This window comes from Brachyistius frenatus, unplaced genomic scaffold (assembly GCF_029030835.1).
Source record: "Brachyistius frenatus isolate BFR_SWC_R1_liver_20210118 unplaced genomic scaffold, ASM2903083v1 Contig_21, whole genome shotgun sequence".
In the NCBI taxonomy this organism is placed as follows: Eukaryota; Metazoa; Chordata; class Actinopteri; family Embiotocidae; genus Brachyistius; species Brachyistius frenatus.
The window spans coordinates 2837205-2864833 of record NW_027210620.1 but is presented as its reverse complement, the minus strand read 5'-3'; the positions used below and the strand labels follow the sequence as shown (position 1 = coordinate 2864833).

General features: G+C 42.3%; 1 protein-coding gene across 12 annotated transcripts in view; it reads right to left on the bottom strand.

The window, feature by feature from the left end:
* LOC138619780 (RNA-binding Raly-like protein) overlaps nt 1-27629 on the bottom strand; it is a 97993-nt gene that overhangs the window by 44579 nt on the left and 25785 nt on the right. For all 12 annotated transcript variants that reach the window (XM_069696540.1, XM_069696535.1, XM_069696542.1 and 9 more), the window contains one exon: nt 10903-11176. In XM_069696540.1, the coding sequence (XP_069552641.1) occupies nt 10903-11158 (256 nt within the window). In that variant the 5' untranslated portion in view covers nt 11159-11176. The remainder of the gene's footprint in view (nt 1-10902; nt 11177-27629) is intronic.

The window sequence follows — 27629 nt, the reverse complement described above, 5'->3', positions numbered from 1 at the left end:
TCCTGTCAGCTCAGGACAGTGCGCCCCGATTAACGTCTTCGCTTTCTCCCCAAAAAAAAAGACACCGAACTCGTATCCAAAGTTGAGTTTCAGCGTCTTCGTCAAATCTGCAGCGATTATGCAAAACATTCAGGACACTTTTTACATTTTTTTTTTTTTTTTAATTTACGAAAGAGGTCAATTCAGGTAGAAGTAATTATTCCTCACTGATTTCCCTAATTAAATCTATACCAGTCACAGAGGGAGGAAGCACTGATAAAGGCAAAGAAGCCGAGTTTGAGAAAAGACGTTTCAGCTTTGAGATAAGTGCAAAAAAAAGAAAAAAGAGGGCTGCAAAAATGTCACAGATGTTTTTTTTTGTTTTTTTTTTGCTTAATCGCTGAATATTCAACTTTTTTTGGGGTGTCTCTTCTGTCAGGGAACAAATCTGTACCCTCTCAGTTGCGGCGTAATCCTTCTTCGCTGCTCTCCCTCCACCCCAAAAATAGCACAGGTTTGAGGTCTAAGAAGGCCAAGTGGCCAGTTTTGTCATGCACCGCTGCTCTAAACAGTGCTCCAAGTACCCCGGGATGGTAATGGCCTGTAACTGGATGGAGTCAGAGAGGGTTGTTGTTGTTGTTTTTTTGTTGTTTTTTTTTCTCTCCTGGCTGCAGCAAAGTGTTGACCGCAATAAAACTGTGGTACAGTTAGTTAAATGCCGTCGACGCTCGGCGCGACCTTTTGCCGGACGGTTGAGCGGCCCGAGGGGGGCCCGCGAGTCCCCGTCCTCCAAGCCGTGGAGGAAAGAACTCCGACGAGGAGCAACCGGACGCCCTGAGTCACGACGAGCGCTCATCTTCGCGGTTAGGGTGAAAGAATGAGGGGGAAAGAGTGGAGGCAAAAACTACCGCGAGAGGTCGAGGGGATGGGAGGGAGAATAGATGCTAAGTCAAATCAGGAAACGTGAGAGGAGAAGGGAACACATGAGAGAGCAGGATATTGCTCGAGGCGAGGTTATGTTTTTTTTTTTTTTTTTTTAATGTTATTTTGTTTATACTGTCCATCTTCATTCAAGAAGAGGGGTGGGTGGGGAGGGTGAAGTCCCCAGTGAGTCTGTCACAGTGATTCTTAATCCATGCACTAAAGCAGGGGAGAGTCGTAGGGAGGAGGGGGGGTTGCACCGCGGAGCATTGGGGTGGGGGGGGGGGCGGGTCTGCAGAAAACGCTCCCGGGTCGCAGTAATTATCGCACGTGTAATCGCAAGTCACGAACCATTACTCGCACAATACGTCACCCTTTCAACGCCCGGATTCCTCTTTTTCTTTTTTTTTTTTTTTTTTTTTTTCCAAATCCCTCTCGCTGAGCCCGAGGTGCGCGTGGACGATTACGGCGTGAATTAAGAGACAGACATGACTGACCGGATCAATTATTATGAAGCGTTAAAGGGCGGATCTTCCCGTTCGCCAGCGGCGGCCGGTGTCAGAGCGTGTTACGAGAGTCGTGTCTGTTCAGCCGGTGCGCCGCAGTGGTCCCTGTCGTTGCGGGACCCGCGCACCTGCTCGCGAACGCACAGCTTGCTTTTTGAAGTATTATCTCTCAGCATGCACAAGCGGAGCGCCGGTAAGAACACTAATCCCGCACAAAAAGCTCATTACTCTCGATACACGTCGCTGAGGCTCTCACAGATAAAGTCAGTGAGGACAAGCTTCTTCAGTTAATGTGCTTATTCCAAATATGTTATCTAATCCCAACCAACATGCATGTCTACTGTAAGATACTATTTTTTTGGGGGGGGGGGAGGGATTCATTCAAAGCCCATCCTGTCTGCATCCCCCTGCCCTGAGTGTGACCCTGAACTCTGCACAAGTGGTTTTGATTATGCATGGAGAACAATTATCCACCTCTGGTCTTCTTCATCAGTCCAAAGCTGCTCTCCCTTGTTGTCTTCCCCCCCTTTTTTTTTTTTTTTTTTCTTAAGATGGATGTAATATTAATGAACACATTCCAGGATGCTTGTTAAGTTTGTAGTTAATTGTTTTTCCTACTGCCAGTGCAGCTCATCTCGGACGTGGCCCCCATCTAAGGTCCATTGAACTAGAAGAGCGCAGAAGCTCCAGGAATCCTCAGTCGGCTAAAAACAAAAGAAGTGTAGCCTCCGAATTGAAGGTGGCTGGCAGGTCAGCTGGAAAATATGAAGACAGAAATGAAAATGGATGTGTCTTCACCCCGCTCGTGTCAACGTCAACGTCGCGCCTCGGATCCTCGCGTGGCCGGCGGTGGGTGCAGTGTTTCTCTCCAGAATTAATACAAACACTTAACACTTGTGTCATCGTTGGTATTAGTTTCCCCCCTCCCCCCGACCGTTTTTTCTTTTGACCTTAATAAAATCCCTCGTGTAGAAAAGTACTGAGCTGGTAATCCGGACCTACTTTTAGGCCTAATGCAATGCTATTGCTTTTCATAAGGAAATATTTCACGTTCAAAATAACAAATATGTCAAATATTTCTTTGCTTTTTGGCAAACACAGAATACGTTATTCTATATGTTGTATGCGTTTGTTATTATTTTTTGTACTGAATGAAATAAACAAATCAACTTAACATCAGTATGACACACGTGTGACCCTTATAATGCATTGCAAAAAAAAAAAAAAAAAATGGTCATCCACATATGTGTATATGTTGCGCATATATGTGTGTTTCCGTTTCAGCCCATACACATTTTTTCAATACAGTCTGGGAACTATTAGCGTTTGTACAGCCGCTCTGGAGGGCGGGGCCAATCAGCGACTGGCGTCGGTGGTTAAGCACGTTTGTCCCGCCCCTCCTTCACTGTGATTGGACAGCTAGTGACAGTGACAAACACAACGTTGACCGAACAATAACATCAACTGCTATGAAGTGTTAGCCTTTGCGTGGCTTTTGATAGCATAATTCACAAATGGGAAACATTTACAACCGACTGAATATTTTTTTTGGAGCATTTTGCTTGTTTGAGAGTCACTTTGACAAACGTGGTGGTGGTACGAAAATCCAAAACATGCCAGCTCACGACTGATCACAATTCATGATGACATATAACACTATATTAAGGAGCCTGTTGCTAAATGACCTAAATGTGAAAAGAAGTCACTTTTCTTGTATCCATGATTTAAAAGCGATCATATATAACTTTAATGATATCATAATTAACATATAGACACCTGCAGGCTAAACATACAGAAACAATGAAACAAGCCCGGTTTCTAACTCGTACGTATGGGCACATACACACGCACACGCGCACGCACACACACACACACACACACACACACACACACACACACACACACACACACACACACACACACACACACACACACACACACGCACGCACACACACACACACTGTGTGCCCACACGCAGAGACACAAACACAGCTTGCTGGAGCCCACTGAGCCCCGTGCTCTGATTCACAGCTCCGTGTTTCTCTGCCTTCTGAACCCAGGTTTCTAATCAGAGAATTAGCTGCAGTTTCCCCTGCCAAAATCCACACTGTAATCCATCTCACTTTGTCCACACTGTGGCTCAAGCCCCACTAAAGCATTTGTCAGTATGTATGAAAGGGAGAAAGGGATAGAGAAAGGGACAGAGAGAAAGGGATCCCGGCAGCTGGGGGAAATGTGATTTCCTCGTTCCCCGGGTGGCTTTATTATAAAGCCTATTAAGCGCACAATGACAAACTTTTACATTTCTTCAGTGTCGTTTCCACAAAAGAAACATGTTCTTATATTCCGAAACCATTACGGCTCAGATAAATCCCGCACTGTCCGTGTCACCGTGTGACTGTGTGCCCGCTTGCCGCTCTGTTGCGCCTGCTGTTATGGATGCTTTTGTTGAGCGGCGGGTCAGGCCAACTGTGCATCGAACGTCCGGCCCGGTCTCTCGGAGCGTGATTAATGAGGGAGGAGACGGACGGCCGGGGCGCATTCTAATCATCCACAAGGGCACGGGAAGGTACGGAGAGGAAGACGGAGAGGGAGACTCGGAGAACGAAAATAGATTTCATGTTGATATTACATATTTGCGTGAAGTGTTTCTGCCCGCATTAGAAGCCCCTTTTACGGAAAGCTGGATTTTTCAAATGCTTTTTCCATCTGCGATCATACACACTGTAGGGCCTCACATCCGCACACGCTCAGACCCGGCGAATATTCTTACAGCCTCAGAAGCAAACACTGGGACATGAAAGATACAGAGAGGGCCTTATGGGGGATAGCTTTGGCAAGCCTCAGTCCAGTGGATCAGGAGGAATTGGCCCATCTCGTTGCATACTGCAATGCCCGCGGGGGCCTCTCACTCATGACTGCGTCCAAACCTGGCTCGCAAAATAAAGTTAGTGAGCTGTGCAGTTATTGTAGACATAGTTGGAATTATCTATGCAAATTTCAAAAGCCATGAGCGAAGCCTGTGAATACTAATGGTGAATGATGGAGAGAATTACAGCAGCCAGGTGGAGAAGACGCAAGAAGGATCGGTTTGGATAGACATTAAAGAAAAAAAAATGTAAAAAAAAAAAAAAAAAAAATCCCCCACCCCACCCCCACCCCCAGGATATTCACTTACAACGCTAAGCCCGTCATATTCAGTGAATTCAAGGAGTCCCATGTATTAAGTGGACGAGTTGTAATTGGCTTTATAGCCTCGTGTGCCTCCATATTTTGTCTGTGTGAGTTTCTTTGAATCTCTGCACTAAATGGGGAGAAAAACCTTCACACTTTTAATTGGGGGAACCGACACCAAATTTTGAATTTAAGATGACCCATACACTCACAAAAATCTCTCTGCAAGATATCAGTTTTGAGCCATGTGAGGCCTTACGGTGAATGCTTGCTGAGTTGCAGCGCAACGACGTCAATAGAAATAAACAAGACCGACTGTACAGCCACGCTAACTATTCTGTGAGACTGTGACAATGCCAACGAGCCAACGATAAGCGACTACAACGTTCATTATCTCTGGCAATCTTTGCTTAGCATGTCAGCATGGCAAACTAACAACATAAATGTTCGCATGCTATCGTTTGCTAATCAGCAGTAAACACGAAAAGGCTTTTAGACTCTCGTTAGTTATGCTGATTTTGCAGAGTGACTTCCAAGGAAAAATATTTTTAGTTCGACCGTCAGTGGATCCTGCATCACGCCGTATATAAATGGGTTGGTGTGTAAATGGGGGTCACGGCAGCAGTCGCATTATAAAACTTTGGTCCTAAATTTCAGACACCGGGAGAATTTTGTCACTTGTTCCATCTTTTATTCGAGAAGCTCTGAACCGGCAATCAATGGACTTCTCTCGCCGTGAACACAGCGGATGGGACAGCCCAGAATTGTAAATTGTAAACGGGACTTTGAGAGAAATGAAATCTGTTATACGTGTACTTTAAATATTCCACGACAACATCACATCACCTTTAATTGGCCAATTATCTACAGGAGTAAAAAAAAAAGAAAAAAGAAAAGAAAGTAAAATCCGACATTCAAGTGGATCCATACAATTACTTGGCCACGTGTTAAGCGGTACTCCATGCACACTCGCCTTCTACCTGTCCATGCTCATTCCTCTCCTTCCCAGAGTAGTTTACTTTCTGTGTCCCGTGCTGCTTGCTATGCATCATGTTGGCTCAAAATGACGATTGATTGCAGTGCCACTGCCTTTGTAATCCGCTTAGGATGGATTTTGCATCTAAATCACTTTATTATTTATGTGCCTAACTCTTGCCAATGCCATTTGGAGGCAGTATGATTGGTGATCCATCACACATTATCCTTCACTGTGGTCATTAATATTGTAATGGGATGGACCTTCACCATGAAACTTCCAGGTGGAAGGTAATGCAGATCTCTTCAGGGAGGGTCAGGCTCCTCCAAACAGGAGCCAACGGAAGAAAGATTATCAGGTGTACTCGCTGCCGGACAGACTCTCCCGAGATGTTGTTAGTTTGGCCTCTCTCTGCTATCAACCTCTCTCTGCCCATCTCCTCTTCTCCTCTGCTCCCAGGTTGCACAGCAGCTTGCATCTTCCTACGTGGCCTCTCTTAGAAAAATATAGGATGTTATTCTTTCATTGTTCTTTTCCATCAGGGCTTCAATCATCACCTGCCAATCACGGGCATCTGCTGCCTCCAGGCAGGCAGACACACACACACACACACACACACACACACACACACACACACACACACACACACACACACACACACACACACACACACACACACACACACACACACACACACACACACACACACACACACACACACAAGCACACTGTGCCACCTCAGGACACAGTTGAAACAACCACCTCCGTAGATGAGAATAACGAGAAAAGATAGATATTCATCTTTCGGCATAAAGGGCAAGAGTGATATGCATCACTAACAATTACACAATGAGCTTTTCATAAAACCTCTGAAAAGTTCCCAAAACTTTGGTTTCATTTCAACTGCAATACATGGCAGTAAATGTTAAGAAGGAAAGGTTATTTTCGGTGTGCCTTATGGATTAGGGAGCACAGCATCCACAGGATCTGGAGGCACCGGGGAACGCTGGGACAGCTCAGGGCAAAACAAATCTGTCACTCGTTGTCATCACGACACCCCGCCGCGTCCGCTGAAGAGCGCGGCCATCGAGAGACAGCACATGGATCTCAGTGGGAGAAGAAGGAAACGGCACAGATGCATTTGAGGGTTCATGGATGCCAGCAATCATCATGTCACCGTGTCGCGAGGAACTCCCCCACTCAGCTTTTAGCTAGAGGGAAGGGAACGCACAACAACAACAACAACAACAACAACAAGTGAAACGCACAGATTTTTGCACTTAGCGTGCCCTTGATGTCGCAGTAGAGCAGCTGACTTCAGATGATCTTAATCCTCATGCGGTTGTAAGTGATTCTTTTGTGATTGTAGAGAAATTCAAACGAGTTCTGGGGCTGAAAGAAACAAAAAGGATTTGAAGGTTTCAGCACCATGGAGAGCACCTTGAGTCCAATACAATTCAATCATTTTGAGCAGGATTTCAATATATTGAACAATGAGTACACAAAAAAACTGCTGTAATCAGTATTTTTTATATTAACAGCAGATGAGATATCTTTTGGTAATGCGAATAGGGGGTCACTAATACTGACAATTAATATTACCTCTGCAGTTTCCCTCGGTTTTATGGCACATTTAATTAGTTGACTTACTAATTTATGGACCACGACTTTACTGTTTTTGTTCAGACCACAAGCTCATCGGAGTTGTTTTCAGGCTCCTGTATTTAGTGAAAACCACTGTAAACTACCTGTCCAGCACCAAACGGAAGAAAGATGCAGCTAGCTGGTGTGGCATTATTGCACCTAGTGGGCCAGATATTTCCCTCAGGAGTTGGTAACAGGAACACGAGTTCTTGTATAATAACTGCTAAAACAGAATACTACATAACAACAACAGCATGGTCTTCAGTGTTTCGGCACCTTGTAAAAGGCATAAAAGCAAAATAAAAGATATATACTCCGACTCCGTTATATGCATACTAAAGCCACATTTTAAAATGTTTTACTGGATTTTTACTGTAAATTAAAACGAGTGTTCCATTAAGACCTACTTATGGTCACAAATATTAAAACTAATTCTGAAAAGCACAGATGCTTCTTCAGTAAAAACAACAACAACAACAACTAAAGTGTGTGAGGAAAAATGCTGCTCCTCCTTTGAGTTACAGTGTCATTCACAAATTGTTTGATTGATGTTGTCATGTAGTTTGTCTTTAGTTCAGTGTCCTGTAATATTGTAATTACTTGTTAACTAGATGCCAGAAAGCAAAAATAGATCTTTGAGTGTTTGGTGTTGACTGACACTATAGTCCCACACACAGGACGTTGAAATGCTATTCAGCTGATAAATATTCAAAATATTTATTGAGGATGGTGAGACATTTCCATGACAACAGTCAAATATTTCATATTTGGACAAATAATGTGCTTTTTCGTAAGTTTCTACTTTTTATATTAGCAGGAAAATTACAGAGCTCTATCATTGATTGACACACATCATTGCCTGTTTATTGAGATACATTTTAAGTGTTTCATTTCCATGGAAAGGCAGACAATGACGCAAAATTCTTCACGTCTGCTCTGACTTTCTGAATATTCATCTTTGCTCATGTGAAGTGCTTTTAGGAAATTATTCTTTGTGCTGGTAACTCTGGATCGAATTGAGATGCAGCCTGCCTTTCAGAGTAGCATCACACGTACTGTTATTTAGCAATAATTGCAGTGCTCCTAGAGATCCTAGATATGATCTCATGAACTCATATTCATATTTGATTGGGTAATGGGGCATCCATTTTTCATTCAGCAGAAAGGGGAGGAAGGTGCTGCCAGCTGTGTTATTATAAATTTTTTTTGCATTCGTTCATCAGCTGTTTTACATCCACACACACACACACACACACACACACACACACACACACACACACACACACACACACACACACACACACACACACACACACACACACACACACACACACACACACACGCGCGCACAGTGACAGTCTCATCTCCAGTGGTGGCGGCAGGCTATGACCTTTGATCCTTGTGTACCATTGAGTACACAGATTAGTCTTCACCAGTGTGTCTGAGAAACTGAAGGGGATCTGTGCAGCCGGAGTATGATTTGATTATTCCACTGACCTCTTTTCCAGTGGCCACTGCCTTGCGAAAAGCATGCTTTTCAAATGTCCCTCCTCAACAACGGGTTTTGCACCTTTTTATACTTGAGCCGGGCGATCACGGTAAACACAGGCACCGGCGGCTTCCCTCTCAAACTGACGTGAAATCAGCTCGCAGGTAATAACACGTTAATGAAACGTTTTCAAACAGGAAGCCCGATCCTTCGCGGAGGTCATTCCTCAACTCTACATCATTATGTGACTGATTCATTTCTCTGCCATGTTAATATAAAAAAGCATCAGCTTGGGAGGATGAGACTGAGGGTGGCCTTAATTGTCAATTAAGGACGTATCTCCCAGTCCCACACCCGCCACATGACTTGTAGATTGAGCGATAGTGGCGAGGGCTGGATTGCCTTGCTTCGGGGTCGGTGTGAAATGAACTCTAGAGTAATGAAAATACTTTCGATTATGTTTGCTTTCTCGACCAAAAACAAGCAATCGCACATGAAGAGAGTCAAACCATTTGCGGAGTCACAAATAAAACACTGGCATTCTTATTATGGATATGGTAAAGTGCTCAATGATGGTTTTTGACTGCCTGGTGACTAACGTAGTTGCGAAAGGGTTTTTAATAAATGGTGTGTTTTTCTGCTTATTCACTGATTACGACATCCATTATACCAAATATCAATCTAATGAACGACTTCAAGAGCAAAAACACATTAGCTCCCATTAATCAGACAAAGAGAGATCATCATTACTTGATCTTGATGTTTTATCGTGATGGATAAATTGTAAGATGCAAAATATCTTAATTTTTGCTATATTTTTTAGAAAGCTTCAATAATAAAATCTCATTTCAGAGGGAACATCTTCTTTGTTAGGCGTGCGGACAAAAAAATAATAAAAAAAATCCATTAACTGGGTGGCTGGATCGTTATATACTTGTGGGTCCAGAGTGGGACACCATGTCAGTGCCGTGTTTTACCTCGCCTAGGCGTGGAAAAGTAAGGTGCCTTTAGTTTAGGTACCAAAAACCACTTGGTCATGGTTTGGAAAAGATATCTTTAAAGAAGTCCATGTTGTTTTCTCACGTACTCAAACCCTGGTCCCCGAAGGATATACATGTATATGGAGGCAAAAAGTCACATTGACACGATGTCTTCCAGGGGACTACCAGACAATTACATGCTTTGGCAGGATACCAGGCTGGAAATAACATTTGTTACTTACATAAATTATATATTTTAAAACCAAACCCTGATCTTTTCCTGAACCAAGTAGGTTTGGTTCTTATATGTACTGCAGTATTTAATGCCCTGGGATTGAGAGTGGGTTGTACTATCCAGTCACGATCCTTTTAAAATTATGTTTTATAGCTGTAGTGTCGAGGAATATTCCCTGTTGTATCTTTGCAATTCATTCCAAGGCTTCACAAAGATGCTTTAACAAGATAAGGCCAGAGACAACGGCCTTCACACACAAAGCTAACTCCACATTCACACTTAAATGGTAGCTTTGTTTGCTTCTGGGAGTCACACAAGTCTGCACAAGGAGTTTTTGACAATGCTTGGCTAAATTAATTCAAATTGTCTGGAAAGTTACCTTGTGACTCACATTTTCCAATCTCTGAAATATTTTGCCTCCCAGCCACGAGCAAAACAAGATGTGAATACCAAAGCTTTTCACAGTCAACCTCCGCAAAACCAACCCACTACAAAGTGCACGCACAGTGGAGAATCAGTGCTCGCACAGCATATTGTAGCTGCATCTCAAGCCACTTAACACATTCTGCTCTGCTCTAAATAGTATGTCACAAGAACTTTGACGCTTTTTGCAAGTTGCTGCTCTGTAAATGTTAAAATCAAACTGCGCAAGCATCCACAAATGGATCAGTTAACGGATTCAGTGGGGATTTTCTCCAAAACAGCATGACAACAAACACTGACACTTCAGCATTTAAGAGCCAACCGAGGGTCTAAACCAAAAGTCTGAGAGATGCCCGAGGCATTTTTTTGTTCCCGAGAGAGACAATCCATCCCTCCAGCAAAGATCAAGCTTAACGAAAACATTTTGTATTTCAAGGGGAAAGTTTTTTGTGAAGTGCAGTATAGACGGTATCTTACTGGCCCTTCATAAGTTCCTAATGACATCTGCAGTGCGAGCGCTACGGAAAATATCTCGGAGGAGGAGGGGGGGGTGGGCAAAGAAAATGAACACTCACCAAGAGGTTGTCCAGCGATAATGCGGGAATTCTCTCCCGCCACAGCCGCTCGGGCGTTCCTTTCGCTGATGTACTGGACGAAGGCGTAACCCTTGTGCACGGAGCAACCCACTATCTTGCCGTACTTGGCGAAGATGACCTCTATGTCGGTCTTCTTGACGATGGCTGTGTTGAGGTTGCCGATAAAGACTCTGGAGTTGAGGGAACGAGGGTCATTCTTGTTGGTCACGTTGCTGGTCTGGATTTTACCAGTCATTCTCCTCCAGTTGCCCTCCTGGGACACAGACAGAGGGGGGAGGAGGGGAAGAGCTTTAGAGGTCGGACAGGCCAACTCCGGCTAATTCCGCTCCTAAAAGAAAGTCCCAAAGTGTGCAATATTAAATTGATACATCACGAGATTAGAAAATATGTAATCATGTGAATAAATTAGAAACACTAGAATGACACAATTGACAAATTCATTTCAGGAATTATTAATACACATTCAAATTTCATTTCATGACAGTGGACTTGACACCAACCTGTAAATGTACATTGTTCTTGCTTTTCAGAGCTATGCCTCTTTCTGGAATAAAAAAACAACTTTAATATCACAACTCTACATAAACGTGTAGAAAAACAGGACAGTTCGCTTCAATATAGCACGGCAAAATTCCAAAGTAATTCCCTTTATTTATCTCTTATATGTGCAGTCTATGGTAATTCTGCATGAGGCAGTTTGCTGATCTTAGTTTTTTTTTTTTTTTAAAGACAGCAAGGCTACACATGCTTCTTAGCTTAGCTTAGCTGAATACATTCAGGGTAAAATTGGCAGCGTGGTATTTTAATTATGTTTCTCAGACAAAGACACAACTCTGAAGAGGAAAAACACACAGCCTTCTTCTTTGGTTCCTTTAGCGACGGGAGCTAGCTGGTTAACAAGCAACCTGCTGCTAAGAATGAATGCGGCCCGTTACTCCGCCTGAAGCTGGCGGCATGTGATTGATTGGCAGGTGACAAGTCCACTATCATGAAAAGTGACATTATGAAATATAATGTGACGTGACAAAAAAAATTAAAATAATTCAATATAATAAAAACAGACTTCTGATTAGGAAATTTTGAAATATAAAATGTTACAATTCAATAAGAATGACACGTGTTAGCCTAAATTAAGAAGGATACATTTTCTTTCATGTTAATGAGATAAGTTTCAACAGCTACTTAAATTTCACTGTCAGCTATTTATATGATTATTCACCTCAAATGTTTGAATTTATATATTTCACGTTGAACACTTTGGGGCTCCATGAAACATAAGGTTAGCACTTTTTCTAATGAAATGTAAATCAATCAATTTAAATACACTTTTTTTGTTTTTTTTTGTTGACGGAGGCTTTTGTTGTTGAAGGTTGACTCTTCGGTACGTGACGAATATCGAGTAAAGGTCACTGGCCAGTCAGCTGCTTACCTAAGCCACATTGTGCATGGTTGAAACGCTCCCACTGATGGCTGAGTGGAGCATTAGAAGGAGCAACAATATGAATGTCGCAGTGGTTTTCTCTGCTTTGTGAGAAACCACAAACAGGAGCTGTCAGTGGGAAAGCTTTGCTATCTCAATACCCATATTGTTGCGTCCCTAATGCTTTGTGTGCCATTTCACTGATCACAGAATGCGTAGGCTGTAATTCATGTTACAGTTTTATTCCGACATTTTTGTGCCGTCAAGTTATCAGTGTACATTAGCCTCAGCTTTTGTAGGCCTCCCGAGCAATTATTTCTAAGTGACCTTTTCATCGTTTCAATGTTTGTTTCTATGGAAGATGATTAGCCGCAGGATCAGCGAAATGATGTCTACCCCGTGGAAAGGATGCACGGTTATAGTTGCATATTTAATTACAGTTATTGTGTAGCAGATAAATAGATAGATACACAGATACTGTATGTTTCTCGTTGCTTTTCCTTTGATATTCTTCACAATTCCAGGCCATGATTTCATTTTTACGACGGTAAAAATCCAGGTTTTCATTACAGTTTATATTCCAGAATGGATTACACTTACTGCATTAAATACTGTGAAATATTGTAAAGAGAAACATTGAATATTCAATATTTTCCTGCTCCGAGTCTGTCCCTGACACACGGTGATAACAACTATTCAGCTTTGAGACGAAGAACCTGAATAATGGATCCAATCCTCGGTAAATAGGATTAGTAACCAAGGTAACGCTGATGTTGTTGGAATATCGTGCGCACACTCACACACACATTTTCTCACCAGCAGTCCTTTTCTTTTTCTTCCCCCTTTATCCAGCATAATTTTCAATTGCAAGAGGCTGTGGATTCCTCCAGCTCAACCCACTTCGACATTGTGTGGCCTCAGTCTCTTCACAATTACAAAATGACGTTTTATTGTGAAGTGCTGCACTATAATGGGTTTGTTCAACAAATTATATGGCGTAAGATTATGTCGTAAACACAGCGAGAAGATTTAATTCACAAACTGAATAATGACTACACTCTGTTGTAAGGTTGCTTCTTCTGAACCTTCAGAAGGAAGCTGTCCAGTTACTCTGGAAACCACAGCAGCCACGTGATGTTTTCAGAGGATATATTCTCTGTCAGGCAGCCATTAAAACCGGAGTCTGAGATCATACTAACTAGCATTACGTCAACAAAACTCTAAAGCTACTTCCTTGAGTATCATCATCCACGACAGATGCATGACAATTCATGTTGTCAGTGCTGCATCGGTGCATTGTTTCGACACGTGGGAATAAACCGCTGCTCGCCATCCCTCAAGTGGCCGTGACATTTATCAGCAGCAGACACGAAAAATGAATGCGGTGCCGGCGTACCGACACGCATGCGCGAACACAAATGAGCTCCACAATGACCGCCTAACGGTAGTTTGAACCCCGGGTCCGACACCCGTCCCATATTGATGTCGGTGGACGGGTCACGGGGGACATGACAAATCAGCGGTAGAGGCCTCAGATTGCCTCTCTTGTCAGATAAATCAAGAGTTGGGCGCTGGTCATGGAGCTGTTTCACCGCTCCTTAATGTTATACTTCATGTTGTTTTCATTGGAGCAGGACAATAATTTATTCCATCAGTGTTTTTTTTTTTCCTGCTGACCTTGCCTTTAAGGATATTTACAATCTCCATTAAGCTTCTCATCTCGTGAGGTGATAGTGTCATGAGGAGAAACATGCAACGACGGCACAGGAAGTGATAGGTGCTGGGAATGTAATTGGCAAAAAATAATTGTTTTAGGGGGATTTGACATTTGTTGTCGGGAAAAAAAAAAAATCTCAAAGAGTTTTGTCCTGGAAACGCAGTCTGCAAACTGCTTTTAGAGTAAAAAAAAAAAAAATGATGACCTGGTGCCTCAAAACCCACTCTTTAAAAAATGATTACAGCTTCTACAGTACTGCTTTTTGTAAGTTAGGAGCAGAAGACAGATAAGTCTTCATTTCCGCTTTCATGCCGCCAACGTGCTCGTGTCAAAATAGGTGTCACATTTTTCAAAAGGGTGGATGTCTCCTTTTGGAGTTAAACACGTTGCTGTTCTGGCATTAAAAAAAAAACGAAACCCTGGCATGCTTTGCCTTTTAACGTGTAACAACACCGAATCCTGATCTCTTGACAATAATAAAGAAATACGGACGAGATCAGTGGAAAAAAAAAAAAAGCACCAAGGTCGTGCTGTGGACAGTGTTGGGTTCAGAAAGAAAAGGATTAAGTGCAGAAGTAGCCATATTCCTGAGCTCTCCCTGGCTCTGTAATGCACTGTGCCTTGGTAGACAGCCTCTTTAAAAGGTTGTTGTTTGGCTCTGGCCACCTGCCTGATTTATAGACATTTTTCCATGGAGGGAGGGAACTCATTGAATTGATTCCTTTTGTAATTTCCTACCACTCCACCACTGTACATTTCTCTTCGCCATGCCTCAGCCACTCCGCTCTGATTGTTGCCAAGGCAGCTCGACGGGCCTGAGGAAAGGCTGGAGAAGCTGCTCACTGAAACAGAACAGAGGAAAGGTAACCCGATACACCTTTTTCCAATGGTGTTGCTGCCACTTACTGCAAGGTGCAAATAATTGCCTCATGGTTTCTTTCCATTTATATCTTGTCTCAGAATGTGTCTGTCTGCCTGTGAAAGCAATGGCAACAACTGAGAAAGAAATAAAATAAATCCCCTTCTATTTGTAAATCAATGCCTCTATTTGTATCGTCAGCCGTGGAACATCTCAGCCGTGCAGCCGGCCATAAATTTGTGCGCTTTTGTGAACTGTTGTCGGAGGCTGAAACTATTCTGCTCCACAAAGACAAACTGCAGTCACATTTTTATTTATTTTTTCTGATTTGACGGTAAAAGAACAGTGGCGGAAATTAGATTTAATAGAGGCCATAAGCAAATTAAATGTCATGCGGGACATTCGCCTTTTCCACCTGCATCATGAAATATGACTCTCGTCTCCAAGATAGAGAGACATAAACCTAATTTTCCCCCACATTTTCAATCAGCGGCTGCCCTTTGGCTTTATGAGTCAAGGCTCACAGTGCAGGACTGGAATTCAACTCGGGAAGACAGTGACGGCAACGAGCGTCTATAAAAAGGAGGAGGAGGAGGAGGAACAACTCTAATTTTGCCAGCCAAGGTTGTTTGAAGTGCTGTAAATGCTAAATACATTTTGGTCAATGGGACATTTACACCACCTCTCTATTTATGACAATCACGAGTCATTATTCAGGGATTTTTTTTTCTTCTTTTTCTTCTCTGAACAATAGTTGCACAGAGCAAGAGGGTGAAATCTCTTAAGGCACTTACAGTCAGCTCTCGAATATGAATGGACTTCTTTGTTTGAAAGTTCTTAGACAATCGTGTTTAATTCACACACTATTAAAATATTGAATCAGACCTCGACAATTCTAAAAGTGGCTCACTTGATCACATGACCATGTAAGAAGTGAAAGAATCCAAATTGGCAGAGAATTTTTGGCTGATTTTGCAGTTTTCATCAGCTTCAACGAGCACTTTAGTTTTTTTCAGCTTATTGTTTTGGTTTGACGAGGCTGTTTTGGTTCACTCTTAATGCTTTGAACTGTTTTTTTCCGCTACACCACGTGCTGTTGTCAGGAAAACTCCATTTTCCCAGCACCAAAACAGCAGGCAAGACGCGGTTCACGAGTAGCATGCCGAACATAAGGAAGTATTTCCTTTAGGAGTCGGTGGAGAGCTAAAAAAAAGAAGAGTGGAAGTTGGACATCATCAGAGAAACAACTCCAAAAAAAAATGCTATTGGAACTCGTTATCTGGTAGTTGTGTAAACAGACGACAACTTGATAGCCAGAACAACTTAAAGCTGATAATACGTTGGTGCTCGGTTTCCAGCTTGTTGTACTGCACTGAAATGATTATTATTTGTTTAATGAATGATGCGGTCTGTGAAAGACTGGCTGTGATAGTCCAGGGTGTACCCTGCGCCCAAAGTGAGCTGGGATAGGATTCAGCCCCCCCCCCCCCCCCCCCGTGACCCTGTTCAGGATAAAGCGGGTATAGATAATGGATGGTTGGATGGTTGGATGGATGGATGGATGAATGATGTTATCCTTAACCTAAAGAAAACAGTTAGATGCAACACCAAAATTTGGATTTCGGAGTTGGTGGTGACCAAAACTACGAGTAAATTGCTATTGTTACTCGGAGTCTGCAAATGTGCAACGATATAGGCAACTGTTGGCTGACATGATCGCTTTCTTATCTTCCGAATTTTGTGTTTACTGCTTACTGTTTTAAGTGGCCAAAAACATGAATGTGATTTCAGGTCATAAGCCTGATAGCATCAGTCCAAACTAGCACAACGACTTTTTCTCCATTCATCCATCCATTCATCACCAACATGGACATGGACAGCTCTTTAATTAACGATGACAGTTCAGTCATGTAACTTATCATGTTTTTGAGTTGAAAATCATCCAAGAGGTGAAAATAATCCTGTATAGCCACATAAACTCCATCTTTCTGTGGCTAACCTTTCCCCTATTTTGCCTTGACTGGTGCTAATTAATTGGGTTCTGTTGCTCGAGGCACTTTTAACAACTTTGACGTGCTTCATTTAAAAAACATGGTATTCATATATGCTTGAGAATACCTATTTTACTTGGGTAGGTATGGTCTTGGAAGAAAGACTGTGTAGCTCATACATCTTATCTAACTTCAATACCCCAGCCTTTCACAGCGGGGCCTTTTCCTCTTACCTGCAGCAAACCTCATTCCAGTACAAATAGTAGGCTATATGCTTTGCAGCTCTAACCATTTTTTATTCCCTCCAAACTCTGTTCTTGGACAATTCATTGACTATTAGAAAGCCTGGAGCAATGATACAATTAACGAACATGCAAATTGAGTCATTTCTCAGTTGGCCCTCAGTCACCTGCACCGGGAAGCTGGGTAATTTGCAAAGAGAGAAAACTCCCTGTGTGCCGGGGCACAGCCGACATCGGATGATGTATAAGTGGAATTTCTTATTGTCCGGGGGGGGGGGGGTGTCTGCTGTTTGTGACAGACAGGGTAACACTTCAACTGCAATGACAGGATTTCATTTCTTTCTATGTTAGTATACAGCTGCACAGAGTTGAAACTAATCTGGTCAAACACAGCGAGCTGTCAGGCGCAGAATAGATCAATCTCTGTCTGCTCTTAATCCAATTTGATTGGTAAGGTTAGCGCCAGGGTGATATAAAACCCACTCTGCATGACTGTTTTGAAAAGCATCCTCCTCGCGATGGAACGCAGCTCCGCAGGCTATTTACAAAAGCTTTCTATCCACAATGCAATTGGATATCACTGTCTCCTCAGAATGGGCAACCAAACAAATAAAAAAAATCAACATCAAGACTCTTCGGCAGTGTTACAATCCTTCACTTTTTGTACCAGTGGCAGCATAACAAAAGAAGTAAATATGAAGGTCAGGTGGTACCACGTCTAAATACTTGTATTGTGGGCTCTGGCACTCATCAGATTTTTTTGAATGCAAGTGATTATCCTTCAGATGTGGTGGAGTGTAAATGAAGGCTCACAAGAGACAAATGGAAAAGCATCAGCGCATCCTTAAGTATGTTTTCCTGGGAATAAACTGTAAATAAACTTCAGATGAACTTTTTTGCTCTAACCCGTTTCCATGCGCTCTAAATTCACTCTCACTTTTAAACTTTCATACCAATTGCATTTGCTCGTTTTTTCGACAACTGAAATCATTTTAGCTGCACAATACTTTATTTTTATTCGGACACAACACCCTATTATAAGTATTATAAACAGATTTAAGAGACAGTCATTTACTACTGCTTATAACAGTGTCATACACAACTATTGCAATCAAAACTGTAACTAGTTTGCAACTGTTGAGACACATTTGTCCACTTAAGCAAAGTGGAAACAAGCTGTAAACTACTTATCACATGTATTTACCAGAACTACTTTGAAGGTGATAATAAATATATATATTCAGCAGATGGTTTATACACAAGCATACATTTGGACATCTGTGTCTCTGTCTCCTAATGGATGTATGTTCATTCTCCTTTTACTTGTTTTTTTGGTCTATACCAAATACTGAGGAAAATATCTGGATATTCAGCTGCTAAATACTCCACTCTGTTTAGCATTTAGTCGCTAACTTTGTGTCTGCTGATGCTGAGCAGGTAACATAGATTTTTAGAAGCCTTTTCACAGGTAACATCTGTCTACTGCAGCCAAAACCAACACGGCAAGAGAGGTGAGCGCGAACCAAAACAAGAGATGTTGCGGGTCATAAAAGCTGCAACTGGGAGGATGACATAAAGTTCAGCAGAGCCTAGGGGACAAACTGCAGCCGATTAACAATCCTCTGTGGGTTCATGACTTAAAGGTGACCACCAGGTGATCCGTTGTCAGTGTAAATATGTTAATTGTTGCCGTTTTTAATGAAAGAATAGTGAAAGGACTGCAAACACGACAAGGCTGTCTGTGGACTGAAGTCCTAACTTTCTTAAAGAAAGACTGTATTTCGCTTTTTCACCTCCTTTGGGTACACTCAGATTTAATTAAAACTATCAAGACTGAACTACTGACTCCAACATCGAGAACTGGGATTCTTCTGTGGGTGATACTTGGTCATTATTTTGTACCACAGACTGGATATAAAAGTGAGCGTGGCTTCCAGCTCTGAAAAATGAGGCCGATGCGGAAGTGCCTTGAGCTGCAATGCCACAGAGTGCCAGCAGACATCGCCTCCAAAAAGCCTCCGGCTCCATGGACATTCAACTTCTCTCACTAAATTCTCAGTTAATAAAATCTCTCCATGAATCATTTTGGTGTTGTTAGCTAAAGTCGCTCCTTCTTATTCGTTTTCTGGCTGTCCATCTGAAAACAACCCCGTCATTATTTGGAAATAAACTTAAAAAAAAAAGCTGTGTTTTGGAGGGGGAGCATGTCTGTTTGATTGACAGGCCTGTGGTGCAGTCACGTTACGGCTATCGGTGGGCGGGACTTAGTATCGCCGGAGTTCCAATCCGACCAGATCCACCGCTCGCTCCTCCCCGGCTCGCCCAAATATGGCCAATGCCGGCTCCAGACCGCTCGGGACTAGCAAAATGGCGCCGGCCAAAGTCTGAACTGGAGGCTTCATAACGGCCGTTCACAAACCAACGGGTGACGTCACTGCTGGTTGCCGCTTGGTTTGTACATGAAAATATTCATGTATAATTGCATTATATTCCATCAGTATACCATATCAACATCCATAAAGGCAAACGGATAACAATGCAAAAATTACATATGTGCAACAAAGTATTTAAACCTGCTGAAATATTGTAAAGGTATGATTTGATTTGGTGGATGTAACATATCTGGCCGTTTGACCGTTCTGCTCTCCTCATTAAATCTGGATGTGTCATCATTAGAGCTCCAAGTTGCAGCTGCAGCCGGGACAAATTTTTAATGGGAGCAAATTAGCATTTGTTAACAACTCCTCTGCAGGAGAGGTAAAACAAAGTTCCAACTCTTCATTAGGAGCATTAATCTACACTTTAAAAATGTTTGACTGTAATGAAAACACAAACTGCAGCCCGGGCGCTCGTATCTCAGGCAGCCATGTAGCCGAATCAGCAAGTGTGTTTTGTCAGAGAAGGGCAGCACTTCATTTAATCTCGTTCTCAGCTCCCTACAATTAACAGTTTGCAGAAGGATATTTCTTATTTATGGCCACCCCTGTGGGCCGCGCCATGCTCAATAGCCTGTATTGTAAAAGGACGACAGGCAATTTTTTTTGGCTTCAAAGGCTTGGCAACAGCTCAGTGGAATTTAAATGACCTTAAAATTTGCAGGTTTCGTTTATGGAATTACTGTTGAGAAAAGCAGGAACATTATCTTCATGATGTCATCGAAACGAGCCAATTTTTCCACATTCGACGCACTTTTCTCTCATTGTGGGCTCTGCATATGAATGCACCGTAATGTGCTCTGTTCTTCAGTCAAACTCCAAGAGGTTACAGGGGGGATATACTTGGCATCGCCTCCTCTCTGGTGGCGTTGAGCGCGGTGTCTGGTCGGCCATCTGTAGTCTTGCCGCGACCTATGTCAGCAGAGGCCTTGTCCGGCACCAGCTGCCCTTGCCTGTAGCTCCGCCTGGCGCCGAAACCGTTTCACTGGAGGATGCCTGCATGTCACCCCTCCCCAGATTTTGCGTGCACATATTTCTGCTGTTGTTGTGGCAGGGTGCGATGGCTCGGATGGCACCGAGAGGCAAAGTCCTGCTCACCCGTCTGCTGTGAAGTGCAGCTGGCCTGACCATACGTTCGCACCGCAAGCAACACACTCAGTCAAGTCACCGTAAATTCATTAATTTCATTTTGAGTTAAGCAGCCAGGGAAACTCAGCCTAGACGTGGAGAGTTTGGCTAAGAACATTTTGGCCATGGCTTTCCTTTATGTGGCCATCAGGCTTCAATGGGCAGTTTTTTTTTTTTCACCTCTTTGCTGTTTCCAATGTCAATTTCATTTTTATTCATAATCACTCCGCCTGCCAAGTGCAAAATGGATGCAAAGTTTATTCTAGTCATTCATCGCTCCCCACATGACAAGAATAAATATTCCTCAATCAGAAGAAGGAGATGCTAATCACTGAAAATAGCATTGACAGTTGCGTGTGAAGGGACCTGTAGGATATGCACAGTGAAGATATGAGTTTGAGATACCCCCTCAGATTGACTTTGATTATACAAATCTCCATCATGTTATGTTTATATCTGGAACGGCTCCCTCCTCTTATTGCGGGGCTAAAATGTTCAAAGGTAGCCGAAACTTTGTGTAACGCGTTGACGAGGCATCGCACACTTCAAAAGAATCCCCAACACTTCAAAAAGCTTCTTCATGGCTCGGTGACTAATCTTCAAAGTCATGCCAAGGATTGCACTGATAGCGCCGCTGTGTATAGCAGGTACAAACATCCTTGTCAGTGGCGCTGAGGTGTGAGGTGGAAAGAAAAAGGTGAGGAGATAAAACGGAGAGCTAATTGAGACAAAGTCTGTCCCTCGCCCGTGTGAAATACAAAAGCCCCTGGCTGAAGACATTTGGTAATTACAACTGTCAGAGAGCCAATCAGTCAAATGAACACACCATTAGAGGTTGAAGACAGACATTAAGGTAAATTGGAGAATTATTGGTGATCTTGGAGGTTCATCCCAGTCATTGTGGAGCTTACGGCAGATCCATCTTACCCGTTTGATGCCCCGTGCAGAAAGAATGGAGAAAGAAACGACATTGAACGTTTCGTCTTTGGAGAAATATTCGTATGGGCTTCCAACAGTTTCTCTTTCTGCACATGGTAAATCAATATTTTTCCCTGCTTACTTACATTGGATGTATCCTTTAAGCAGCTCACAAGCAAATCACTTCAGGTGTTGTAAGGACTTTTTAACGGCACTTTGCTTTATCTGTGCGTGTCGTTGATAGTACAGATAATAAAATGTGTTCTGTAACAGTCTAAATGGTGAGTGGTGATATATTTCTTAAAATTTCTAACAGGTCAATTTGGCAATCGTGGAAGACAGAGCAAGTATATTTCTTTATTACACGTCCCGGATTTCCACTTGACCTTTGGGGTGAAAACACAGCGTGAGTAGCTAAATGAAACACACAACTTAAGTACTGCATGTGCTGAAAACTAAACTAAACAAACCACAGGTGGAGAGAATTCACTGCATAGAACAACATTATAATAAGTAAGTCATCATCAAACTATTGGCCTGACACGGGAACATTTCCACATTTTTATCGAAAACCATTTTTGCTTTTTTTTTCTGTGAGGATCGCTAGTTTGAAGTGAGATTTAGCAAGCTGTGATTTAGCAACCTTTGCCGAGATTTCAATATTGGCATAACTAATGCCTCTGAATTCAATATACAGCTTCCTGCTCTGCTCTATTTGTGAACCTGCTGTTGGAAATCGGCTGACAAAAACAACACGTTTAGCAGCGACAGTCGGGGTAGTAAAAGGAATAAGAACGAAAAAGAAACAAGAAAAGAAAGAAATGTCAATCCTCAAAGTAAACATTTCAAGCCATGATACACATAACACTGATACAGTCCATAATTTGTCCTAACATTTGATTTATTTGAAAATACTTTAATTTATATTTAATTTCCCAAATTATTGTCAAGTCATACAAGTGTTTTTTTTCCCCATTTGTATAAAGGCAGACTATTACATAACTTTAATGACAGTACTAGATCACTTATGCATCTAAATATGAAGAAATTTGTTTAATGCCACAGATTCTCTTCAATCACTCATACATGCCAAATATAAACAAGAAATCCAGTGATTCCTGCACGAGCCCCGTTGTCTTCTGCATTTTGTGAAATGTACACAGGATTTGTCTTTTACCTAAAGTCCAGTGGTTGTATGCTTACTTTTCCTGTGAATCCCATACAGAAATTAATACTGGTCCCAATGAAGCTATTGTACACAGAAGGAAGTACTGGCAGGAAATACATTACAGAGTTTTCTGAAGGTTTTTTTTTCTTATCCAACTTGAGGGTGTAAGAAACCAAATAAATAAACTTAACCTGACTTTAAAGTGGCCACAAATGTGGTTTCATCTAAAAATAAATTATAGATAAAAAAAAAAATTGCTGTTCACTCCGGCGAAACTGTTCTTTATCAGAGCAAAGACTCAGACAATAAGATTGTCCTCCTGTATAACTTTCATTCCAGTTACAATCCTGCCCTCCATTCATCCATATTTCTCTATATATCTTTATAAAGAAATACATATGATCCACATAGAAAGAGATGACATGATGATGTTTAATAGGGAAAGTCAAGTGTTTGTATATTCATGGTTTCCACAAGACAATAATTTGCTCTTTAGTTTTATAAATTGGTGAAATATAGAGGAATGTGTAAATCAAACATGACTTTGTCATTTCTCTGCGAGCACAAAGGAAATCCAGACAAAAGCTTTGCCCGCCAGGTGTTCAATTCAATTGATCTCTCTCAGTTTAAAATGTGCATATCAAAGTAGCCTTTTGGACTGAAGGGCTCTTGTAGTGAAGGGCACAGTTCCCCCCCCCCAAAAAAAATCAAAGGAGACTTGGCAAGTCCTGCATTTAAGGGCTGAATCTCAATAGCCCAGGAGTCCCAAAAGAGCCACGTCACCGTTACTGAGAATATGACACATTTCATATTCTCCCCAATAATGCATGCTATGGATTTCAATACAAAGAATGGGCAGCGTCTTGCAGAAGACAATAAAAAAAACAACAACCTATGGGCACTTGAGGAGCGCAGACCTCTGCCAAGACCAATAGTCAACTCTTCTATATGCAAATCTGCAACTGCAACCACTCTATACGTCTGGATCCATTTCCAGAATTGCTCTGTGTATTAAGTTCGAGTCAGTACATGTGAATCTCAGAGGATTACTGGTAACTGTGAATGTGGAATGTGATATGGATTCATCGTATTTATGGGATGGCCTATGTTTGTTTTTTTTTCCACTATTGAACCATCTACTGGATTTTAAGATGTTTTAGTCGACCAAATTCCTTATTTTTCCAGTGGCAATGAAAGTGGAAAACAATTTGTGGATACGCTCCGTGTTTTGGAAATTCCTTGAGCTCTTCCTTGGCTAAATGCTACACCCTTCCACCACGTTTCCTGAAAATCGAGCCCAGTAGTTTATGTAATCCTGCCAACGAATAAAGCGAACAGGCAACCACACCGAAAACATAACCTCATTAAGATAAAACATTTTTTTTTTTACACGTCTTAGAGAGGGAAAGGAACTCTTCAACAGCCATATTTAATTGCTAGCTGCATGTGGTGACTCCATTAAAAATGGCTCCCACCCCTTCCATCTGTAGACAGTCACTAACTCACGCCCTCTCAATTCCTTTCTTTTTAATTGCACAGCGTTTGTAGAATAACCATAAAGTACAATTAAAACAGTCTCAACATTTGCTGACGGCCGTCGTCTTTACGGAGTTCACTTCGTGTCTAAATATTTCAGTATTAAGAAGAACAATGAGATGAGCTCGACGAAGGGGCCGATACCTTGCTGACTATTTTTAATGTCTCTTCCGAATGGGCAATGCAAACACAACTGAAGCCGGTAATTGCCTTTAATTCGACCTATTCTCAAACAGACAAAGCACAGCTCAATTACCCCCCAACGAGGAACTAAAAGGCACGGATGCAGATTTTTAAGACATTTGCTACTCGGAGCCCGGGGGGGAACCTTTGAGGGGCCTCCCTGGGCGATGAAGCCGTCGTAGTGCTTCATGGAGTGTAGCAGTTTCTTTTCTCTCCGTGGCCTGTCATATTTCCATTTATCAGGTCTACTGATGCGCAGTGCAAGAGCCGCAGACTTCAGTGTGAGGTTTGTGAAAAGGAGGGAGACGTAAAGAATACACACACACACACACACACACACACACACACACACAGACACGCATGTACTGTATGCTCAAAATGAAATACACTAACATTGTGCATACAGCGACTCATACAGTCACTCATACAGAGCACATACGGTCAATCACGCGCTACACGCTCGTACGCAAACACGGCAGACATGAAAGCGATGGAGAGCCTCACACGACAAGCCGATCACGATCCTTGAAGTATAAGTATAAGTTTTGACAGTTTGACAGCGCATGCCGTCTTTTGTGTCGCGGAAGAGACTCGTGGAGTCTGTCTGCTGCCCTCAACGCCTCTCCTCTTAAGAGTGATAAGATAAAATATACGCACCACATGGCTTGATGCAGACAAGCTCCAGAAACTTCACTTGCATGAGTCAAAACAAACAACGTTTAAAAATAGACATAAAAAAAAAAAAAAAAAAGTACCAGCTCAGTGGCACAGATCCGAGAGAGGTATTATCATGTGCATATGTGAAGGGTTACTTTTCAAAATAAGACATCAATCATGCGAGGGGAGGGGGACTCCTCCACTTCTCGGAGTGATTGCTGTCATGAAAAAGGAAGTTGTTGCTAAAAAAGAAAAAAGGCTTTAAAAAAAAAAAAAAAAAATCACATCTGAGATTTTTTTTTTTAAATTTTTTTTTTAATCTAAGCAAAGTATCGTTTGTGTTTTCCAAATCCTAATTAAATATAAAATAAGGATTTAAAGCACTTGAAATAACCGAGAACCCTCAGATCCTTTAGCACCACGCTGGATGACATGTAAGCCTTAAAAGCACTGCGCAAAAGCCAGACCACACAATCACGTGCTATCTGAGGATGAACGCTCACATCCTCTTAAGACAACACATGAACTCAAACACTCAAATGGCATAAGTTCTTATGAGGAGACCGTCGCTCTGAGGGCGATGAGCCACCTTTAAATGGAAACACCACCGGGGCTGTTTTTAAAAAAAAAAATAATAATAATAATAATTTCAGCTGACACGACTGTCATCCGTCGACGTGACAACTATTTGTCATTCTGAAAATGAAATCCATCTCCATATTTCCGAGGGAGCAAAAATGACTTAAAATGATTCTTCTCCCCCAAAATATCAGTAAATTAAAAAAAATAAAAAAAATAAAAAAAAGAATCACTCACTGGTGAAAAATGGTGACACATGAAATCTTATCCATGTGGATTAGTGGCTCTGTATCTGTCAAATACTAAAATAACTTGAGGTGAAGTGAACTGCTAAACCTTTGATCCTCCTCTCTCTCTCTCTCTCTCTCTCTCTCTCTCTCTCTCTCTCCCACTCACGCCTTATCACATCATCCATTTCCTCACTTGTTTGTTGCTGTGAGTGACACCTCGTACTCAGCCTTCTACAATATCTGTCAGATTGTGTTATTAATGCAGATGGAGTGCCGGATGAATCGTCATGTGAATAAACAGCGGTGGTGGGGAAGGGCGGAAGGGAGGTCACGAAATGATCAAAGAACAGAGGGGAGTGAGGGGGGAGGGAGGAGGGGGGCAGGTAAGGTGGGGGGGGGGGAGTGTATGGGTGGCAGATGGGACGTTTTCTGCCCGGCTACACCGACCCCCAGAGACTTTAGAATACATAGATAAACAGCTTTTTCATGGAAGGGTGAATCCTGTTAATTTGTGGTGCTGGTGGAGTTACAACAAGTATTACACAATAATGTGGCCTCTCATGTGGTTTCCTTTCTTTTTGCCACAGTGTTTGCAATGCCGTATAATCAGCGTAAAATGAATCCCCCCCACCCCCCCACCCCCCCCCCCCCCAAAAAAAAAAAATCTGATTCCCACTCATCACGTGCTTTTTTTTTTTTTATTATTATTTTTTTATTTGCCTGGGCTGCAAAGTTATGAAACTTACTTTAATAAACACAACGTCATGTGATAATCACAGCGCGCTGATTGCCTGCTTTGCCTTGCAGAGTTGAGGAGGATTAAAGCCCGGGTTTCCTTAGCTAACCCAATAATGTGTATGACAGAGCTGCAGGCGGCTTAATGTTTACCGCCTCACGTCTCTCCGAGGAGCTCCGAGTACAGCACAGACGGGGCCTGATGTTTTTCTCTCCATCACCTCTGCTCCTTCTCACGCTAAATCACTGACACCGGCTGCACTGCACCCCTCCTTCACTCCCTTACATTACATCTATACTAACAGCGCCGTCTGACTGCAGCATTTTTGGTCTGCCTCTTAGACGGGGGCACGCAACATACAGTGTTATTGACAAGATGTTGTTCTCGGCCATTTAATATATATATATATATATTTTTTTAATGATAAACTACTGAACATAAAGCTAAATTGTATTTGAAAAGTTTGTCGGAAGAAATTAACGGCGCTACGGACGAAAACATGCGAACAGCACCGTCGCAAACGATGGCTTTAATGATGGTCTGGCCCCGCAGTTCAGAAAAAACTCTATTGATGGGAAAACACGCAGTATGAAGAAAGTACTACATCCAAAGGCGACTCTAAACCGAGCAGTGCCACCAGGTTACTCCCTGACGTTTCACAAGTAAAGAGGCAAGTGATTCGCTTGAATCCATTCGTTGAAAAATGCACTCGTACAAAACAACAATGGCGCGTGGAAGTCAGCAATATCTGCGACGCCAGCAGTGAATAGATGCGTGTCATACATACTGTGAGGGTTGTTGAAGGTGAAACCACAAAAAGAAGGTTGATGCCCCACAGATGGAAGAGATACACAGAGCGAACACATGGGCAGCTTTTATAGGCCCGGGTGATGTGCATCAGCTGACG